At 45.2% G+C, this 20,256-nt stretch overlaps 2 protein-coding genes across 5 annotated transcripts; both read right to left on the bottom strand.

The window, feature by feature from the left end:
- Positions 1-1,136: 1,136 nt before the first annotated feature.
- LOC115160550 (sentrin-specific protease 6-like) lies at positions 1,137-9,043 on the bottom strand. The gene is made up of 14 exons (XM_029710715.1): positions 9,031-9,043; positions 8,689-8,913; positions 6,411-6,565; positions 6,213-6,354; positions 5,782-5,905; positions 5,060-5,176; positions 4,770-4,889; positions 4,560-4,652; positions 4,273-4,484; positions 3,817-3,872; positions 3,659-3,702; positions 3,502-3,570; positions 3,265-3,415; positions 1,137-3,009 (listed from the first exon to the last, which is right to left on the bottom strand). Exons 1-14 carry the CDS (start codon positions 9,041-9,043, stop codon positions 2,845-2,847), a joined length of 1,686 nt encoding a protein of 561 aa, XP_029566575.1. The 3' UTR covers positions 1,137-2,844.
- Positions 8,810-19,499, bottom strand: LOC115161224 (uncharacterized). Of its 4 annotated transcripts, none has more exons than XM_029712026.1 (12): positions 19,183-19,499; positions 17,448-17,601; positions 17,254-17,325; positions 16,903-17,018; positions 14,455-14,706; positions 14,153-14,238; positions 13,685-13,833; positions 13,131-13,536; positions 11,040-11,422; positions 9,311-9,441; positions 9,164-9,197; positions 8,810-8,913 (listed from the first exon to the last, which is right to left on the bottom strand). In XM_029712026.1, coding segments are annotated over exons 2-11 (1,659 nt in total). In that variant the 5' UTR covers positions 17,511-17,601; positions 19,183-19,499; the 3' UTR covers positions 8,810-8,913; positions 9,164-9,196. The 4 variants fall into 4 exon arrangements, 3 of the variants coding, with proteins under 3 accessions (XP_029567886.1, XP_029567887.1, XP_029567888.1); XM_029712027.1 differs by having other exon boundaries at positions 17,463-17,601; XM_029712028.1 differs by lacking the exons at positions 17,448-17,601; positions 19,183-19,499 and having other exon boundaries at positions 16,865-17,018; positions 17,254-17,285.
- Positions 19,500-20,256: the final 757 nt, after the last annotated feature.

Here is a 20,256-nt window from a genome sequence, read left to right as displayed (position 1 = left end):
TGGCATGTGGACAGTGTTTTGGCACAAAATGACTGCCATGGATCACTGAGTTAAGTGCTACAGATCTGTTGTGTATGAGACCGGTTACCCCATACAATGACGTAGCCAGTCGCTAAACTGACTAAAACTAGAAAAGGAATAACAAACGCGTCACTGAATCAAATTAGTGTTGAATGTTAACTCTTTCTGACTGTTTAATGTTTGTTGTTCTTTATCTTTCTAACAGAGGTTTGGAACATTGTGGTTCTTATCTGGTTCACCCACTCTAGAGCTGCCTGGGACCATCAACAGGAGCTTTTCCCCACACTGGTCTAAACTCTAACAGAGATTTAACCAAATAGAGCCTTTCACCTTCTCAGAGAGACAATGAGACCTTGACTGGTGTCTGGACAGCCTCATGTCAACAACAATCTGGGATGGTACCAACAAAGTAGACAGTGATGTCATAATTCCTAAGAATCTTGAGGAAGTCTATCTGCATAAGGACTAGAGGGACCTCCCAGTGAATGGGGGTGATTGGGACAGTTGGAACCCATGTAGAACTCAATGTCTAATCATCTTTCCAATCAGGTTTTCCTCTTACGTTCCCTTACTGACACAAACACTTACAGTAGCACTAAACAAACTAAGATTGCTAACCTTTGACCTGGAATCGCCATTCACCTCCCGGCAAGCAACAATACTATTCCTGGATATTTATATCCGCCCGCCCTGGCCTCAGTCCGTCCAGTTCGGGCTGTAGTGTTGTTTAAATGTGAGCGCGATCTCACACTAACCAGGAGGTTGTGTAACCATCTTACAAGACAACAGGGGATCCTGCAAAATGTTGAAGTATCATACCCCATACACCTGCACACACACCACATAAATCAGACCAACAATTGCTTATGGCTAAGGGTTCTTTCTGGACAAGCCAGTCTCTTTCCTAAATCCTACAATATCCCTACCCCCAGCATTACACTGAAATCTTAGGTCTCTTGGCATCCATGTGTGTATGTGCGTGTGTGTATGTGGAGGTTCTACCCTGAGGGTACTTCAGTAGACCCTCTGCTGGGTGTGGAGGAACAGTGGCGACTCAACATGTCGGAGTATTGCAGAGAATCGGTGGTAAATGAACAGAAAATGAATTGCTGTAATTCAGTCTACAAATGTATTTATTACATTTCATATTCAAAACACAGTTATCAAAACGTACATTTTAGAAACAAAATCCACATGTAAAAATCTAACTGACATAAGTTACAATAAAATCACCTAGGGGACAAATAAATAGTAAAACACAGGTAAAATAATAAATGCGAGACTCAGTCTGATCTCATGTTAAACGAGGCTATAGTGGTGGGATGTAGGGCCTTTCTATAAGGTGCAGAGGGGACAGACTTTTTAAAGAGACGTTCCACTGACACAGTAAAGAAGAACCTGTTAAACTGTTGAATTTCAGTGGAAGGCCCCTTTAATGCCTCTGCTTAAAAAAAGCACCGAAGCAGACACTCTACAGCTACTGCAGAAAGTCCTTCATATTCATCCCCGGAGAGATTTAAATCATTAATGCAACAGCCTTTGACGTTAGTGACAAATTACAGGTTGACATGAGACATCTGCATGTAATTTGAATGGCCCAGCTGGCCAGTGATACAACTATAAAAGCTTAAATAATATTTTAATGTATCAGGCTGAAATGTAAATTTACTGGTTGCTCAGCATGAGCAGAATCTCAAGGGCTGCGTTTCAAACTCATAAAAGAAACACCCTCCTCCACTTACCCTTGCCTTATGCCCTCGGGGGAATCCCCGTCACCTTCTTGGCCTTCGGCCCAAACGATTAGCCAAGCAAGGGAAGTTCAAAACGTAAGCCCTCGTTTTTAATTGAGTTTGCAAGTGTACAATTATGTTCACTTCGGGCCTGAAACGCCCCATAATTAAATTTGCGATGATTGCACATCCGCTAAGAAAAGTCAGCCAAAACGTAAAACCTCAACGTCAATATGGAGAAGTCAACATACAAGTGTAAGTAAAAACGAATGTAAATAAGTTAGAAATTGTGCTACTAATGCACATGATGGCACAAACACGTCTAGTAAAAGTAAATCTGTTTTTGTTTGGTTATCTTTTGGAAATTGTAGAAATTCAACATTTTCTTTCTTCAGAAGTTCCAGCAAGACAGGCTAACCTTAGTTTGCTAATTAGTTTGCTAGCTATCATAGAGTAGGCGTATATTAATAATTATATAGTTAATATAAGTAGACATAAAATCATAATTGACTGTAGCTCATATAAAAGCACCCACAAGCCACCAGTGGCTGAAAACACAATTGTTGTGGGACAAACGAGTGACGAATTTTCGGGCAAGGGCAGTCCACTTAAAATTCATTCCTTCCTCCCTCCCTCGACCCTTGCCTGCAAGTGTAAACTCGCCAGACGTCATGACACGCCATCAGAAGTGTCCACTTAATTTGAGGGCTGAGGGCAGAGGGTGTGTCTGTTAAGTGTTTGGAATGCAGCCAAGGTGCTTACTGTGCCCGACTACATTTCCCATGTTTCCTATACTACCTAGGGCCAGGATAATACCAGTATCGCGACACTCGTTAGTATCGTGTCAAAGAAACAAAACACGAAGCAGATTTAACTTCTTTAGGAAAACAAACCTAATGTTGGAAACAAACATCATTATGGTTGTCACCCAGAGTCACATTTATTCATTTTCCAAGATATAGAACACAATATTTTACATACAGCAGGTTTTTAAAGGACCAAAGTGTTTGGTCTGCTTCGTGTTTTCATTTTTGCCATGGAAAAAAAATTGGGATACTGGTATCGTCACAGCCATAATACTACCCACCATGCCCTAACTGACTACATTTCCCATATTTCCTATACTCCCCACCGTGCCCCTCTGGTGTCTGTACAGGTGTAGCACCAGGTCCCTGATCTCGTCTCGTTTCCTCCTCACCTGTTGCCGTGGGAACCAGCGTTCTAGGCACAGGGGGAGTTCAAAGTGCACCACAGGGTCCTAAAGGGAGAAAGGGTAGGAGAGACAGAGAGAAAAGTCTTATGTAGGTGTACGTCAGCGTATGTGTTTGGTGAGTATGGTCTCATAAGAGAAACACACAACCTTGTCTGAGACCTGAAGACACAAGCTTAAACTCTGTTGGATAACGGAGTCATGAGTTGATCAGATACGACAAGAGTTCAATACCAGGCTGGTTACAGGTGGGAGCGTGTGAATTCCTATGCACGCATGTTCTTATTCCATGCGTACGGTTACCTGCAGGAAGCTCTCGACGTACTGCAGCAGGTAGAGGCCGCAGTCGCTGCTGTTGTCCTGTAGGGGGACCTTACAGTGGGAGCCTTGCATCTGCTCAGAACTGAACTCGCGCACAGAGCCCCGACGCAGCTCCCACTCCGACTGCAGGTACCTGGCACACAGAGATAGCTGGTACATTAAGGGTACAACACACACACACACACACACACACACTATTCCATTTAATAGTAGACTCACTCCCGTAAGAGTTTGAAGACGCGCTCATGGAGGGAGAACTTGAGGGAGTCCATGAGGAGAATACAGGGTCTAAGGAGAGAAGAGATGTGCATATAAACATCTAGTTAAGACCTCTAGAACACACCTTATTTGTGTGTGTGTGTGGTCATCCACTCACCGTTTACAGATGGTCTCTCTGTGACAGGTCTTCTCAGTGCAGTCCTAGTGAGAAGAAGGACAGAATGTAAGAAAGACGACAGAGTGAGAGAGAAGGAAACCAACTGAATGTGAGAAATAGAGAAGTAACAGAGATTCCTAAAGAGAGTGATGTCTTACCAGAGGACCAGGAGGTGGCTGGAGTACTGAGTCACTCTGTACCACACCATCTGAAACTAGAGAGAAAACAGCAGCAGGATCAGCAACTATCCTCCTCCTGCTGCTAAATCCCAGGACTTCAGCACTAGTATTTCCTAACAGCAACCCTGTTCCTATTGTAGTTGTTGCTATTGTCATTGTGGATGTTATTGCAACACAGTGATATAAAGAATGGAATGCATCATAAAAAAACATGTAGATGAAAGCCTCTTGAGTTCCAGCCTCATTCTGTGTTTCTGTCTGTGACTGGAGTTCTGAGCAGCTCCATCCTACCCTGCGTATCTATCTAAAACATATATTACAGTTATACTCCTAAACCTACGCACATGTTCACTAATGTCTGACTATTATGTCAGTTTGACATAAAGACATGTAACATCCTGAGAGACAGGATGAGAGGACTTAAGACACACATACCTGTAACTGTCCGTTTGTCCTGGTTGTCAGTGCTAGTTGATTCAGGGGTGACTTCACTGATGCCATTTAGCTTTTTGTACCCAGAGGCCTCCTCTTCAGCCTGGGCCTCGTCTGGCTTCTCTCCCCCTGTTCCCCTCAGCGAGGCTGGGCTGCTCCCCTCCTCACACTGCTCCAAGCCAGGGAAGCAGATCACCACCAGGTACCAGTGGGCTCTGTCATATAAGGAAGAAAGCACTATGAGCCACACAGTTTATTTATTGATGTGTGTGTGTGTGTGTGTCACTCACTCTTGATTGACAGGCACAAACAGGAAATCTTTCTTGAAGATGTCCACATGTCGTGTCCACGTCTTCACCCGCTGATGCCGCCTCCGCTGCGCTCTGGGGACAGACAACACAAACACACGTCAAGAGACACACACATACAAACAAAAACACACAAAACACAAAGATACAAATCCATAATTGATCAACTAAAATAGACACACACACACTTACGAGACGCTGGTACTGTCCTCACTGGCATTGTCTCGGCGAGTGAGCTGCTTGTAGAAGAAGCTGCTGAAGACGTGAGAGCGATCAGCCACATCCTGCAGAACCCTCTCCAGAAGCAGATACCTGTTGGGACAGAGACATGCACAGGTTGAAACTCCTCCATGTTGTTGAAACTGTCCTCCATGTTGTTGAAACTGTCCTCCATGTTGTTGAAACTGTCCTCCATGTTGTTGAAACTGTCCTCCATGTTGTTGAAACTGTCCTCCATGCACCAAACTGACGATGTCACTCACTTGAGGTAGAAGTCGATGATGACATCATTCAGAAACTGGCCGTTGTCAAGGCACTCCAGATCTTCTGTTGTCACGGCGATCCCTCCTTTGGAAGGCGGTGGAGGAAACTGGATCAACCTGAGAAGGATCAGAGAGAGTGAAACCACATATCTACACTAACGATGGTCTACATCAGGGGTTGCCAAACGTTTTCCCTCCGGCTCCCTCTCCAGCATTGGGGAACATCCCCCCCACATCTATTTCTATGGGCAGAAGCTCTGTTCATGACACAAACTGTTCACACCCCTCTTGTTGGTGGAGAGAATGTTGCAGGTTTAAAGCTAATTTCCTGCAATACTACACATTTTGCCATGTCTAATGTGTATTCATGTGATAAAAAACGTTAGCTGACATGGGTTAGTTGATCTGGACAATTCTGACCAGTTATAAATATCTCTCTAAGCTATGCAATGACTAACATGACAAGAGGAACTGATGACGCACTACCAATTTCACCTTGTGCATTCTACATTACAACTTTCAAGAGGAAAGCCGGACTAAGTTCCTTATTATTATTTTATGCGCCTGCCCTGCCGACCTCACAGTTTGGGAACCACTACTCTACAGCAAGGGTCTCCATCTCTGGTCCTGTAGACCAATATGGTGTGCAGGCTTTTGTTCAAGCCCTGCACTTACACACCTGTTTCAAAGAATCAACAAATCATGGGAGTTGTGTAGCTTGCCTGCGTGTGGGACCCTGGTGCTTGTATCGGGTCCAGTTGGAGCCTGGCTTCGGGCCCAGGGACAGAGTAGAAGCCTCTGGTTCTGCTGTGACACACTGTGTACACGGGTCTGGGCTGGACTCTCCTGGGGGGGGGACAAACGACAGAGGAAGTGTAATAGGTTACATGTTGTTCATTTGATCATTCATGTAGAGCTTAGGGTTTGTTATGGTTGAGCTTTATGACATCAGTCTCCACCCCCAAAAACACACACACAAAGTACTACCAACCTCAGCGAGGGGTACGCGCTCTGCCTCCCTCTGCTCCTCCTCCTCTGCCTGTACCTCTGCCTGTACCTCTGCCTGTACCTCTGCCTGTACCTCTGCCTGTACCTCTGCCTGTACCTCTGCCTGTACCTCTGCCTGTACCTCTGCCTGTACCTCTGCCTGTACCTCTGTCTCTGGTGGTGTCTGTGACTCTCTCTCCACAGCGTCCAGATTTGGCCCAGGTGTGTCTCTGTCCTGGTCGGGTTCTGTGACAGGCTCGGCATTGTTCTGTCCCAGTAGGGAGAGCAGCTGGTGGTCCAGTCCGGTTCTACCGATCAGCGCCAGACTGTCATCCAATGACAGGAGAGGACTGTGGAGGTCCACCGCCCCGTTGATGGGAGCGTTCCCCCAGAGACATGCAGCGTCGACGTGCTGGGCGTTGTTGAGACAGATGATGTCGAGGATGGAGCGAAGTAAAGCCCCCTCCACCCCCTCCAGAGGGGCATGCAGAGTCAGCAGGAGGAAGGGGCTGGCCGGGCCTATCAGCGCACGCACACGCACACACACACACATGAATAGCACATGGACATACACCAGCTTGAGCAAACACCCACCTACCCACATACTAGTGTTGTCACAAGACCAGAAATTTGACTTTGATACCAGGTTTAGTATCACCACACCAAAACAATAACACTGCAACAAAAAAAGCTGCCGTATTAGAATGGCACTTATTCCAGACGATCTGTAGACTTCAATACCACACTTGAAATGTTTGACGTCCATTTTTCATAGACAGCCATGTATGCATTAATGAATCAACTATACAATCAATCTAAGCACATAACATAAATGGTCATCATTGAATGGACTTATTTTACTCTACTGATCAACAACATTTGCATAGACAAAGCAATGTCTTCTTTTATAAAAGAGCGCGTCTCTTTAAGACCTAATGACATCACTCACACACGCACACAGTGAGAGACAGGAGAGATGTGAATGAACAACGTTTCCAACATTGACTATGGTTTTTGGCGACAATCAGCTTTGAAATCAGCATATTTTGCGTTATGGTACTAAGGTAGTGAACTGACGTTAGCTTCAGCTGTTAGCCCAGCAAGGAAAGCTAGCCTACAAAGCTGGAAGCTAGCAGTATCTTCTTGCATTGTAAAGTGTTCTAGCCTGTAATGGACGTTGTTCGGCAAACAGTTTCAACATTTCTACATGCTGTGTTGCATTACTCAAGTGTGTTAACTCCCCTCTCAGGCTGCACAGAAGATAACATGATGCAGTCCAGACTCCCAGTGGTTCCTCAGGACAGACTAGAGTCAGTATGAGAGAGGAGATAACATGATACAGTCCAGACTCCCAGTGGTTCCTCAGGACAGACTAGAGTCAGTATGAGAGAGGAGATAACATGATACAGTCCAGACTCCCAGTGGTTCCTCAGGACAGACTAGAGTCAGTATGAGAGAGGAGATAACATGATACAGTCCAGACTCCCAGTGGTTCCTCAGGACAGACTAGAGTCAGTATGAGAGAGGAGATAACATGATACAGTCCAGACTCCCAGTGGTTCCTCAGGACAGACTAGAGTCAGTATGAGAGAGGAGATAACATGATACAGTCCAGACTCCCAGTGGGTTCAGTGGTTCCTCAGGACAGACTAGAGTCAGTATGAGAGAGAAGATAACATGATACAGTCCAGACTCCCAGTGGTTCCTCAGGACAGACTAGAGTCAGTATGAGAGAGGAGTTAACATGATGCAGCCCAGACTCCCAGTGGTTCCTCAGGACAGACTAGAGTCAGTATGAGAGAGGAGTTAACATGATACAGTCCAGACTCCCAGTGGTTCCTCAGGACAGACTAAAGTCAGTATGAGAGAGGAGATAACATGATACAGTCCAGACTCCCAGTGGTTCCTCAGGACAGACTAGAGTCAGTATGAGAGAGGAGATAACATGATACAGTCCAGACTCCCAGTGGTTCCTCAGGACAGACTAGAGTCAGTATGAGAGAGGAGATAACATGATACAGTCCAGACTCCCAGTGGTTCCTCAGGACAGACTAGAGTCAGTATGAGAGAGGAGATAACATGATCCAGTCCAGACTCCCAGTGGTTCCTCAGGACAGACTAGAGTCAGTATGAGAGAGGAGATAACATGATACAGTCCAGACTCCCAGTGGTTCCTCAGGACAGACTAGAGTCAGTATGAGAGAGGAGATAACATGATCCAGTCCAGACTCCCAGTGGTTCCTCAGGACAGACTAGAGTCAGTATGAGAGAGGAGTTAACATGATACAGTCCAGACTCCCAGTGGTTCCTCAGGACAGACTAGAGTCAGTATGAGAGAGGAGATAACATGATACAGTCCAGACTCCCAGTGGTTCCTCAGGACAGACTAGAGTCAGTATGAGAGAGGAGATAACATGATCCAGTCCAGACTCCCAGTGGTTCCTCAGGACAGACTAGAGTCAGTATGAGAGGGGACATCGGCTACGATGACACGCATGATCCTTTCTCAATCAATAGACGACGTGAGACACATTGTGACGATTCTAGTACTGAACCATTTTTTTCACATTCTACTATCAAAAACGTTTTGGTATACCGTGCAACACTAACACACAATTTGGTTCCAAAAGGCAGGCTCTCACCAGTGGGTGGTTCTAAGGCCTGTTTGATTGACAGCTCCCTCAGGTCTTCTTGGACGGCGACCGCCTGGGCGTCTGATACGTAGAGGAGGAGGAGGGCGGGAGGAGGCTGCCCCATCTCTCCCTTGACCTCCCACCCCAGCCCTCTCTCCTGTAGCTCCTCCCTGTCCCAGACGCTGTACTTCCACAGCTGACAGCGCTCCACAGTCACCATCACCTCTACCCGGCCTGAGGGGGCAGGAGACAGAGGGGAGAGAGGGGTTAACAATCTAGGCCACCACACAATCATCCCACACCACCACCGCCTGCCCTGGGTCACAGACAGGGCACAGATGGGCTAGCGACCACACACGGTCATGTTCAGGTTGGACCAAGTAATAATTGAAAATGATTAATGATTCAAGTTTAAATAGAGGACCAGGACTGTATGGTCAACAGTGTGGCGAGAACACAAGCAAAGTCCAGGGGTGCTGGTTACCTTTAATTGGTATGATGATTCTGTGGTTTGTGATCTGCAGAGGACGAAAGAAAGGGTCCCAGGTCACATAACTACTGTATTGCATGCCTATTCTAGAATGTACTGTACCCATTCTCCACAGTTGGAGCACAGTGTGCAGAACCTTACCATGAGGTTTCCGCTGGCCTCCCCTCAACCCCCCCACAGTGCAGGGCAGAGAAGGTTAGGACCATACCCTCAGAGTCCTCAGTGCTGGGGAAATTGGCCACCCCAAACCCTGTCACCGCCACAGGCATCACCTGGAACACACACACACACACACAGATGAGTAACACACACATTGATGAGCAACACACACATTGATGAATGACACACAAACACGTGTGCATGCATGCAAGCACACAACAAACATGCTCATGCTTTCTGATAACGAGGACACAAGAGAATCCGGATAAGCAATGAGGCATAGAAGGGGTTCGTGTGAGAGACTTAGTTAATCAACGGATAGGTTTAAATGATGTGTGTTCACTTGTATGTAGTGCAGCAGAAGGCATTTGGCTTGTCCTCCTATGTTTTGGCTGACTGCAGTAGTGGGAGCTACAGTATCCCCACTCTGGCCTATAAAGCCTGACAGGCATCAGGTGGTGGTTCTGCCCCCTAGGGCCAGTCTAATCATGAAACACCCTCCCTTTTCCCACCACCTGCCTCTACCCAGATCCCTCTGTGAGCAGCCCTATGTGACATCACCCGTATCTATTTGCTTTCTTTTATGACATATTTTAACCTAGTCAGCCCTTTGTGACATCCCATCCATCTGTGCTTTTCTTTGTGAAATCATCCAGGCCAGGTTAAGCCCTTTATGTCACAGAATCTGCCCAGTTCCCAACCCTTTGTGACGTCATCCATTGTGAGCTCTCCCTGATCTGCCCTTTGTGACGTCATCCATTGTGAGCTCTCCCTGATCTGCCCTTTGTGACATCATCCATTGTGAGCTCTCCCTGATCTGCCCTTTGTGACATCATCCATTGTGAGCTCTCCCTGATCTGCCCTTTGTGACATCATCCATTGTGAGCTCTCCCTGATCTGCCCTTTGTGACATCATCCATTGTGAGCTCTCCCTGATCTGCCCTTTGTGACGTCATCCATTGTGAGCTCTCCCTGATCTGCCCTTTGTGACGTCATCCATTGTGAGCTCTCCCTGATCTGCCCTTTGTGACGTCATCCATTGTGAGCTCTCCCTGATCTGCCCTTTGTGATGTCACCCATACATGCAGTAACGAGGTCAATGGAACGCAGAGCGTGGGGGAAAGAACGTCATTGGTGCACAAAGTGGATATTCGTCAAATATGTCATGATTTCTGTGTTCTAACAGGTGATTACTAAAATCTGATTTGGATATATTTGGCTATGTTCGCTGCATAATATTTAGAAAAATGTTTTTTTTTGGGGTCAGAAAAAAATATCTGCTATATCCTAACTCCTGTTCATATAAGCTGGTAGCATAGCTAGCCATATAGATATTGGTGGTGGTACTTTAAGATGTTTTTAAGTGTAATGCAGTTGATTGGTGACGATAACAGAACATGTATTAGGGTTGACCTCCATACAAGCATTATACAGATTTTTACCCCAAAATAGTGTGAAATGCACATATAACCAATAGCCTAAATGTAGCCTAGGTTCATTTTGATGGGGGCAATGAGGACATTCTTAATCTTTCCCCCACGGGAGGACACCTGAGTGGCATTGCCATGGAATTTCCATTGATTTGGTAGAATTCGATTGATCTCTTTGCTGCATCTACTGTGAGACCCCTATTCTTTCCTTTGTGGTGTCATCCTTTGCGAGATTATTCTGTCCTTTATGATGTCATATGTAAGAAGTTGTTTTTGCCCACCTGAAAGTCTGTCTCTTCCACCACGTTGTCTTCCTGAGCATGGTTTCTCTGGGACTCCGACTCACTAGTCTGAGCATGGTTTCTCTGGGACTCCGACTCACTAGTCTGAGCATGGTTTCTCTGGGACTCCGACTCACTAGTCTGAGCATGGTTTCTCTGGGACTCCGACTCACTAGTCTGAGCATGGTTTCTCTGGGACTCCGACTCACTAGTCTGAGCATGGTTTCTCTGGGACTCCGACTCACTAGTCTGAGCATGGTTTCTCTGGGACTCCGACTCACTAGTCTGAGCATGGTTTCTCTGGGACTCCGACTCACTAGTCTGTGGCCAAAGGACTGAACTGTGGGACGGGGTGACTACATCCTCATCACTGGAGAGAACGACTAGAACACACAGATTAAACACGTTGCAGTGAAATACTGTATATATCCGCCCAATTATAATCTCTCTCACACGATGACCGTAGTGTAATGCACTGTGAAGGAAAGACGGGGACAGCAGTAATCCTGCTATGTTGGGGGGGCAGTAACCATAGCAATGCCAGTGTTGTAAGGCACAGCTTGTGCTATTTCAGACATGTACTGTGCACAAACAAATTAAAATGTTAAATTGCCAGTATTGCCTGAGTCAGATACACACACAGAAATGCACTCAACACACACTGGGCATACTGACACAGACAGTCACAAGCACAGACCCAGCGGTCAGTGTTACAGATAGACAGTATGTGTGCTTGTGTGTGAGGGGGCTGACATGCTGACCACACCGCTCGCGTCGCGTACACATACATGTTGTTCAATCACTGCACCCACACTGCTCGCAAGCGTCTGCGTAGCCAGGCGCTAAAATAGAACTTGTTTCTATTTGTGACACGCTGCAAGTCCCACCTCTCCCATCTCCTCATTGGTTTTTAGGAGCATATACCCAACTGGGTGATTGAAAGATAAACTGAGGTCCACACTCCAGTTGGTGGTGGTAATGCACCTTAAAGTTGGTTGCCAACAACCATATAAAGTTCACAGAAGAAGAAGCCTGAAGGAGGAGAGATTACTAGAAATGAACTTGGCTTACCGTTTTATCTGTGGATTAATTGTCGGAGTAGAGGACCTTGTTCATTTCAGGTAAAATAACAACCTAATGTTTATATTCCAGGACAAATTAGCTAGCAACAGCAAGCTAGCTGGATAAATTGCCATAAATGTTTAATGCTTTTCGACCTGTCCCCAAATGAATATAGTTGGTTCAGAGTTACATGCTGACCACTCGCATGTTCATATTGTCCACCCACACCAGATGCCATCAGGACACGCAGGTTGAAACATCTGAAACAGCTATATTCATTTGGGGACAGGTCGAAAAGCATTAAACATTTATGGCAATTTATCCAGCTAGCTTGCTGTTGCTAGCTAATTTGTCCTGGAATATAAACATTTGGTTGTTATTTTACCTGAAATGAACAAGGTCCTCTACTCCGACAATTAATCCACAGATAAAACGGTAAACCAAGTTTGTTTCTAGTAATCTCTCCTCCTTCAGGCTTCTTCTTCTTTGGACTTTATATGGTTGTTGGCAACCAACTTTAAGGTGCGTTACCACCACCAACTGGACTGGAGTGTGGACCTCAGTTCATCTTTCAATCACCCACGTGGGTATATGCTCCTAAAAACCAATGAGGAGATGGGAGAGGTGGGACTTGCAGCGTGTCAAGCGTCACAAATAGAATACATTTATATTTTAGTGCCAGGCTACGCAGAAGCTCACTAGCAGTGTGGGTGAAATGATTGAATAACATGTATGTGTACATTTATTTTGCAACGCGAGCGGCATGGTCAGCATGTTAGGGTCGGTGCCCGAGGCAGAGAAATAGACTTTATTATGATGACGCCATTCCAGGAGGAGGAAAGGGTGGGGGATCTGTGTTTTGGTTTATTTGTGTATGTTTGTTTCAATAAGAGAGTCAGGAGAAAAACACACACACACACACACACACACACACACACACACAAACACACACACACACACACACACACACACACGGAGTGCAGATATGCAGTGTACAATATGATAGCCTATACGTAGCTCTATACTCACTGGGTTCAACAGGACTGAGTTTGGGCGTCCTATCCTGGCTGGAGGACAGGCCCAGCCTCAGGGTTCCTCTCCTCTCCTTAACCCCTCCACAGCTGGTGTTAGAGGGGCTGGCAACTTCCCTGTCTTCCCCCACAGTGACTACCATCAGGGTCCCGTCAAAGTTTGAGGGGTCCGCCTCTACTTCTATGGATGCTACATTAGTGTCTATGCCCCTCATCCCCTCCAGACACATCTGTTTGGAGGGCAGTCCTCCCTTGCCTCTGGCATCTCTGGAGAGGCGCAGCACGCTCCCTCTGGAGCTCCTGGAGGCGTCTGTGGTCAAGCCCTCCGCCACTCCATCCTTCATCCCTCCAGCCTTCACCTGTCCATTACTGTAGAGCCCAGACTCCCTCCTCCGACTCTCCCTCTAGAAACAAGGAAAGATAGGGTGTTACTTTAGCCCCAGGGCAGGTTGTCTAATGGTTTGGTTAGCAGCTTGCAGGTTCTTGGCTTCAGCCTTAAAGTCAGTCAACTTTAATGTCAGTATTTAAGTAACTTCTACCCGAAGACTCTACCTCAACATGTGTGGATTCGCGTGAACCCGACTCTGCCTTCCTAGTCCTGGTGGATTGTGGGTAAGGCTTTTCCTGGTGCATGTCCCCCTCAGTAAAGGTCACCTCCTCCAGGGGTTCCCATGAACTGTGCCTCCCTGACACACTACTGTCTGCAGAGGAGAGAGATGGTGAAACAATAAACGTGTTACTACTCTCCAGAAAGTAGTGCAGCAGATAAGGGAAAACAAATTACCGTAACATAGAATTAAATCAACTTTGCCTGTGTGTGTATATGTGTTAGTAAGAGGTGAAAAGCACATTCAGCAGGTCTTTGTTTTACAGCTCTATAAAAGTAAAAGGGTTTGTTTATTTACAGCAGGATTGAGGCCAGGAATACTGCAGATCCTTTCCAATAAGGAAAACCTTCAGAGAGGCAGGGATAGGGAACGCAGTAGCAGGGGGAGTGTGTGTGTGTGATGGAGGACTCACTGCATCTCTGGTCCTTGATGTTTTCCTCTCCTATTAAAAGTTCCTTCACCTCCTCGTCTTCCTCCGACCCCCATCTGTGGTGTGACCTAAACAAGAGAGAAAGTCACAGAAAAACAATTATTCCACTGCATGCTTACCTTGTGCTGTGTTTTAACTCTTAAATCGCTCACTGACATCCTAAAAGGGAAGACATGTTCCCTACACTTAAGACTCCACAGTAATCATCTACAGAAATGAATCTACATACAGCGTCCACTCTCCAACAGCCCAGCGGAATTCAGCAACATTTAACCAAGCATTACCTCCTCTCCTTGCGGATCGGGGTCGAGGTGGGAGTGGGGTGGTCATGGGGTCTCTTTCTGTGTGCTGTAAAATCTCTACAATCCTCCCTCCCATCTCTGCTGCTCTGAGACACCCTCCTTTGCCCGCTCCCCATCCGTGACTCTCTCTTCCTCTCTCCAATTCCTGTCATCTTGCCACGCATCTTCCTGTCCAGGTAGGCCTGCCCCTGCTCCGTCTTCAGGACGTCCGTGAGGACCAACTGGAGCTGCGTGCTGAAGGAAGGAACAGAACCAGTCAGAACCTTTAGATCCCTACGACCCATATGTGTCATCATGACCTCATCTGACAAGCATCTGTTAAATGACTTAAATGTAATATATCTTGATGGCCATTCTGGGACATCTCTTTTAAAGTTAACCAATAGGGAAACGGCTCGTGAGACTACAGGGGGAGGAATGGGGTTGATAGGACCAGGCAGTGTGTGTGAGATAAAGATAAGCACTGCTGCTGCAGCTCAACAGTATCAGTAGTGGGGGTACACTGGGAATGTCAGCTACACTGCCTTCGGAAAGTATTCAGACGCCTTGACATTTTCCACATTTTGTTATGTTACAGGCTTATTCTAAAATTGATTAAATAAAATATGTATCATCAATCTACACACAGTACCTCATAACGACAAAGTGAAAACAGGTTTTTAGAAATTATTGCAAATGTTTAAACAAATTATAATAATTAAAAGATTTACATACAGTACCAGTCAAAAGTTGACACCTACTCATTCCAGGGGTTCTTTATTTTTTACTATGTTCTACATTGTAGAATAATAGCGAAAACATAAACACTATGATATAACACATATGGAATCATGTAGTAACCAAAAAAGTGTTACACAAATCTAAATATATGTTATATTTGAGATTCTTCAAAGTAGCCACCCTTTGCCTTGATGACAGCTTTGCACTCTTAGCATTCTCTCAACCAGCTTCATTAGGTAGTCACCTGTGTTAGGTTCTAATTTTCAGAGTAAATAACTCACGGACACTAGAGAAGCTTAACCCAGTTTAATTCTTCCCAAAGGTTCGATACAGCTGGACTCAGACAAAAGACATTTCACACAAGCACTGATATTTAACTATTTCTCCTAGGCTGAGTCTCCTCTCAGCCTAGGAGAAAGGAAACCTGGCACCATCCCTACGGTGATACATGGTGGTGGCAGCATCATGGTGTGGGGATGTTTTTCAGCGGCAGGGACAGGGAGACTAGTGAGGATCGAGGGAAAGATGAACAGAGGAAAGTACAAAGAGATCGTTGATGAAAACCTGCTCCAGAGCACTCAGGACCTCAGACTGGGGCGAAGGGGCGAAGGTTCACCTTCCAACAGGACAACGACCCTAAGCACACGGCCAAGACAACACAGGAGTGGTTTTGGGACAAGTATCTAAATGTCCTTGAGTGGCCCAGGCAGAGCCCGGACTTGAACCCGATCGAACATCTCTGGAGTGACCTGAAAAAAGCTATGCAGCGACGCTCCCATCCAATCAGACAGAGATTGAGAGGATCTGCAAAGAATGGGAGAAACTCCTCAAATATAGGTGTGTCAAGCTTGTAGCATCATACCCAAGAAGACTCGAGGCTGTAATCGCTGCCAAAGGTGCTTCAACAAAGTACTGAGTAAAGGGTCTGAATACTTATGTAAATGTGATATTTCAATTTTTTATTCGTAATAAATTTGCAAAAGTTTCTAAAAACCTGTTTTTGTTTTGTCATTATGGGGTATTGCGTATACATTGGTGAGGGGGACTACTTACTCAATTTTATAATAAGGCTGTAACAAAACAAAATGTGGAAAAAGTCAAGGGGTCTGAATACTTTCCGAATGCACTGTACCTCTGAGAAAAGTGCTTAGGGGAAGAGCTCCATCTGGTGAATGTTTGGAAAACTGCACTCAATGACAGTGGATTAATTCATCCTTACCTTGCCAAGGGACCGAATAAGTTCACAGATAAAGATGCACTACGCAGAAATCGCTCCACCATTTCCTGGTTGCTAAAATTCTAATTCCAATTTCAGTTTATGTGACAAAACAAGCAAGTATGGTGTAGAAAATCATTGTACCATCTAAACCGATGTGAAATATATTTTCCGTAACCAAAAATATTGTATTTTCAGCTGTTTGAAGCTGGTGTACAAAACCTAAACTTCAGAACAGGAAGCATAGAAATGGTGCACAAAGAACAAATCTACTGCTTTTTACAGTTCATTTCAATGAGAATGACAGATCTATAACATATTTCTATGTGAATTTGGTCAGGTCGCCCAAAAAGTGACATATTGCAGCTTTAATAACTGACCGTGTTAGGGAGCAAAATCATCTATGAACCGTCAACAAGTCTAACCTAACCAGACTAATTAGGTTTGCTTCCTAACATAACTCCATTTGTGGCTCCATAAATACTGCTCCTCACCAGTCCATTGCCGCTTGGCCTAATGCCGCTTGGCCGTGATCCAAAGAGATGGATCCATTCTGCTGACAAGACTTTTGGAGTTTGATTCTGTTTCCAGCAATCTGGGTCCAGTGAATCTGTTGGGAGAAATGGAGGTAGAGTTACTGACCCACTACCCAGATCACAATAACAAACCTCAGGGAACAAGGTTAAAGGCGCAATCTGTCATTTCATTACTTTTCTATCATTTTAATATTTGGGTGTATGCGTGTGTTGTACACTTCGTAAGGAGGCCACAGGGGGCAAAACAAGTTACTGCTTGCACATTCAAGAGGAGAAAGAGAAAGGTGACCTGTAGAGAATAACATTTACCTGTGACTCTTCATTCCCACATCTCAACTCTGAAGAAAGAAGGGTCTTGGGAATTTTTAGTGGACTTCCCATCTTTAAAGCAGAAGGTGGTACTGTTAAAATGCTCACTGTTGTTGATGATAGTAATTGCATAGTGGCTGAGAAAAAGACTAGGAATCACAATGGACTAATATAGCCAGGCAGGCCAGACATACTTGAGAGTTATCCACCTTGTCAACGGCCAGTGAAATGGTTAGTGCTCTCTTATGGTCCATCATGACCAGGCTCTGGGGCTTGACCTCAGGCCACTGCTTCTCCAGGGCCTCCTGTCACCAATCCAGGCAGCGATTGTGACGCAGCAAACAAGCTCTGCAGCAGACACACATGATATGTACAGTATACATTCACTTTCATACCTGTCAGTTTACAAGCGCACGATCCCACATACACTACATAATCAAAAGTATGTGGACACCTGCAAGCCGAACATCTTATTCCAAAATCATTAGCATTAATATAGAGTTGATCCCCCCCTTTGCTGCTATAACAGCCTCCACTCTTCTGGGAAGACCTTCAAATAGATGTTGGAACAACGCTGTGGGGACTTTCTTCCTTTCAGCCATAAGAGCATTGGTGAGGTCGGGCACTGATGTTGGGCGATTAGGTCTGGCTCGCAGTCGGTGTTCCAATTCATCCCAAAGGTGTTCGATGGGGTTGAGATCAGGCTCTGTGCAGGCCAGTCAAGTTCTTCCACACCATTCTCGCCAAACCATTTCTGTATGGACCTCGCTTTGTGCACGGGGACACTGTCCTGCTGAAATAGGAAAGGGCATTTCCCAAACTGTTGCCACAAAGTTGGAAGCACAGAATCGTCTAGAATGTCATTGTATGCTGTAGCGTTAAGATTTCCCTTCAATGGAACTAAGGGGCCTAGCCCGAACCATAAAAAACAGCCACAGACCATTATTCCTCCTCCACAAAACTGGCATTATGCATTGGGACAGGTAGCGTTCTCCTGGTATCCGCCAAACCCAGATTTGTCTGTCGGACTGCCAAATGGCGAAGCGTGCTTCAGCACTCAAAAGAGCGCGTTTCCACTGCTACAGAGTCCAATGGCTGCAAGCTTTACACCACTTCAGCAGATGCTTGGCATTGCGCATGTTTGGCATTGCGCTTGTGTGCGGCTGCTCGGCCATGGAAACCCATTTCATGAAGCTCCCGACTAACAGTTATTGTGCTGACTTTGCTTCCAGAGGCAGTTTGGAACTCGGTAGTGAGTGTTGCAACCTAGGAGAACTTACAGTTGACCGAGGCAGCTTCAGCAGGGCAGAAATTTGACAAACTGACTTGTTGGAAAGGTGGCATCCTATGACGTGTCATGTTGAAAGGCCATTCTATTGCCAATGTTTGGCTATGGAGATTCCATGGCTGCATGCTCGATTTTATACACCTGTCAGCAACCGGTGTGGCTGAAATCGCCGAATCCACTCATTTGAAGGGGTGTCCACATACTTTTGTATATTTAGTGTACATTGGTGACTGTAGCATCACTAGGTACATGCAAGAGCTATTATTTTATTCTGTACTTTGAACTTAATGCTTTTGCCAGGAAAAATAAAACCATTGTTTATAAGCTTGTAATAGCAGCACATGAATAGCAGCATCTTGTCACGCGTGGTACTGGTGCACATTTATTTTCTGAATTTGCATGCTATGCTACTAGCAATTTCTAGCTAGCCCTCAGGTCGCTAAACATTTGCATTTCACTGAAGTTAAATACTGCTCATGTAATGGTTATCTTCGTGTGTGCCGTTTGACATTCTACAATATTATCCAGCTATGCACAGACACGCTAGCTAATAAAACCTGCCAAAAACCTGCCTGTAACTTCACTGAAATTTAGCCAGCTCACTAGCAGACATCAACTTTGTTCCCGATTCTCATACTTACTCAATAATACAGCGAGTTAGTGCAACATACACAAACGTGACCAAAGAGCGAGGATAAGGGAAATGTAAACAGCTACCGTACACTCCAAATCCTCTCGCTGATTAACTGTAACGCCTATAAATTCATAAATAGTTACACGTTGCGTTGTTCGCACAGGTTGTAGATGTTTTCACGCTTTTCCTGGACAGAAGAACATCCTGGTGTTTCCGGAAGTGGACGATCTAGCCGCTTTAGCGCCTAGAGAGAGGAATAATAATGCCATATTTTTGCAGGCACTTAAACCAAAGATTTTTATAACTAACCCAAGATAGACCACAGCCTGTCATTTCCAATGGGGGAAAATTAATCAGAGTGGGCAGAGCCAAGCACGACCTAGTGAGAGCCTATTGGTGCGTTCAGCATATATTTGCATATTCCATTAGGGAACGCCTATTCTGTGAAGTACGCATGTGCAATAAATCAATTTGCCCTTGCAGTCCTTCCAAACAACGCAATCTTTAAAAGAAAATGGCAAAGGGTAAAGTCTACAAAACGTAGTCCACTCTGTTCGTAACATATTCTAGTTTTGGAAACAGAAAACTGTATTGAGATCAAATGATTCATCGATTACAAAATTAGCAGAATGTCGGCCAAAATCCATCTTGCCCCACTGCCGGCCGCTGTGCTTCCTCTCACCACCATATTTGGTAGTAAGTGGAAACGCCAACCAAATATCTGTCTAATTGTTCAATCTGTGCTTAAACTCCGCCATGGGTCGTTGGAGAAAGCCATTTGAAAATTAATCAAGTATGGGTAGCTGAGAGTGAAGAACATGAATCTTTCCTCAGTTGTCTGAGCTATAAAAAAATATATATATATAATTCAACTCATGGTTAGGCAGAGATTTGTCCATTCAAGGAAGAGTTTTGCTGACTAAGGCTGAATAGATGTCTAGAACCTCTTCCGTGTTCTCTTGTCTTGACAGTCCCAAATCTATTCATTCCCAATTAGATAAGACACTGTTTAACTTTATATGGAAAAATAAACCTCACAATGTGAAAAAAATATGTTCTTAAAAAAGGTGTGGGCAGTCAT

Source organism: Salmo trutta, chromosome 24, assembly GCF_901001165.1.
Source record: "Salmo trutta chromosome 24, fSalTru1.1, whole genome shotgun sequence".
NCBI classification, from domain to species: domain Eukaryota; kingdom Metazoa; phylum Chordata; class Actinopteri; order Salmoniformes; family Salmonidae; genus Salmo; species Salmo trutta.
Note: the sequence above shows the minus strand (reverse complement) of the source record. Positions and strands in the feature narration are given on the sequence as shown.

Excerpts from the sequence above, each read along its gene's own strand:
- LOC115160550 (XM_029710715.1), bottom strand. Across the intron at positions 6,355-6,410 it reads ACGCTCCCATCAACGGGGCG|AACCGGACTGGACCACCAGC; the intron begins GTGGACCTCCAC and ends GCTGATCGGTAG. Across the intron at positions 4,890-5,059 it reads ATCATCGACTTCTACCTCAA|GTATCTGCTTCTGGAGAGGG; the intron begins GTGAGTGACATC and ends CTGTCCCAACAG.
- LOC115161224 (XM_029712026.1), bottom strand. The coding sequence starts at position 17,510 with ATGATGGACCATAAGAGAGCACTAACCATTTCACTGGCCGTTGACAAG. Across the intron at positions 14,707-16,902 it reads GGCCAAGCGGCAATGGACTG|CACGCAGCTCCAGTTGGTCC; the intron begins GTGAGGAGCAGT and ends TCCTTCCTTCAG. Across the intron at positions 13,834-14,152 it reads CATCAAGGACCAGAGATGCA|ACAGTAGTGTGTCAGGGAGG; the intron begins GTGAGTCCTCCA and ends TCTCCTCTGCAG.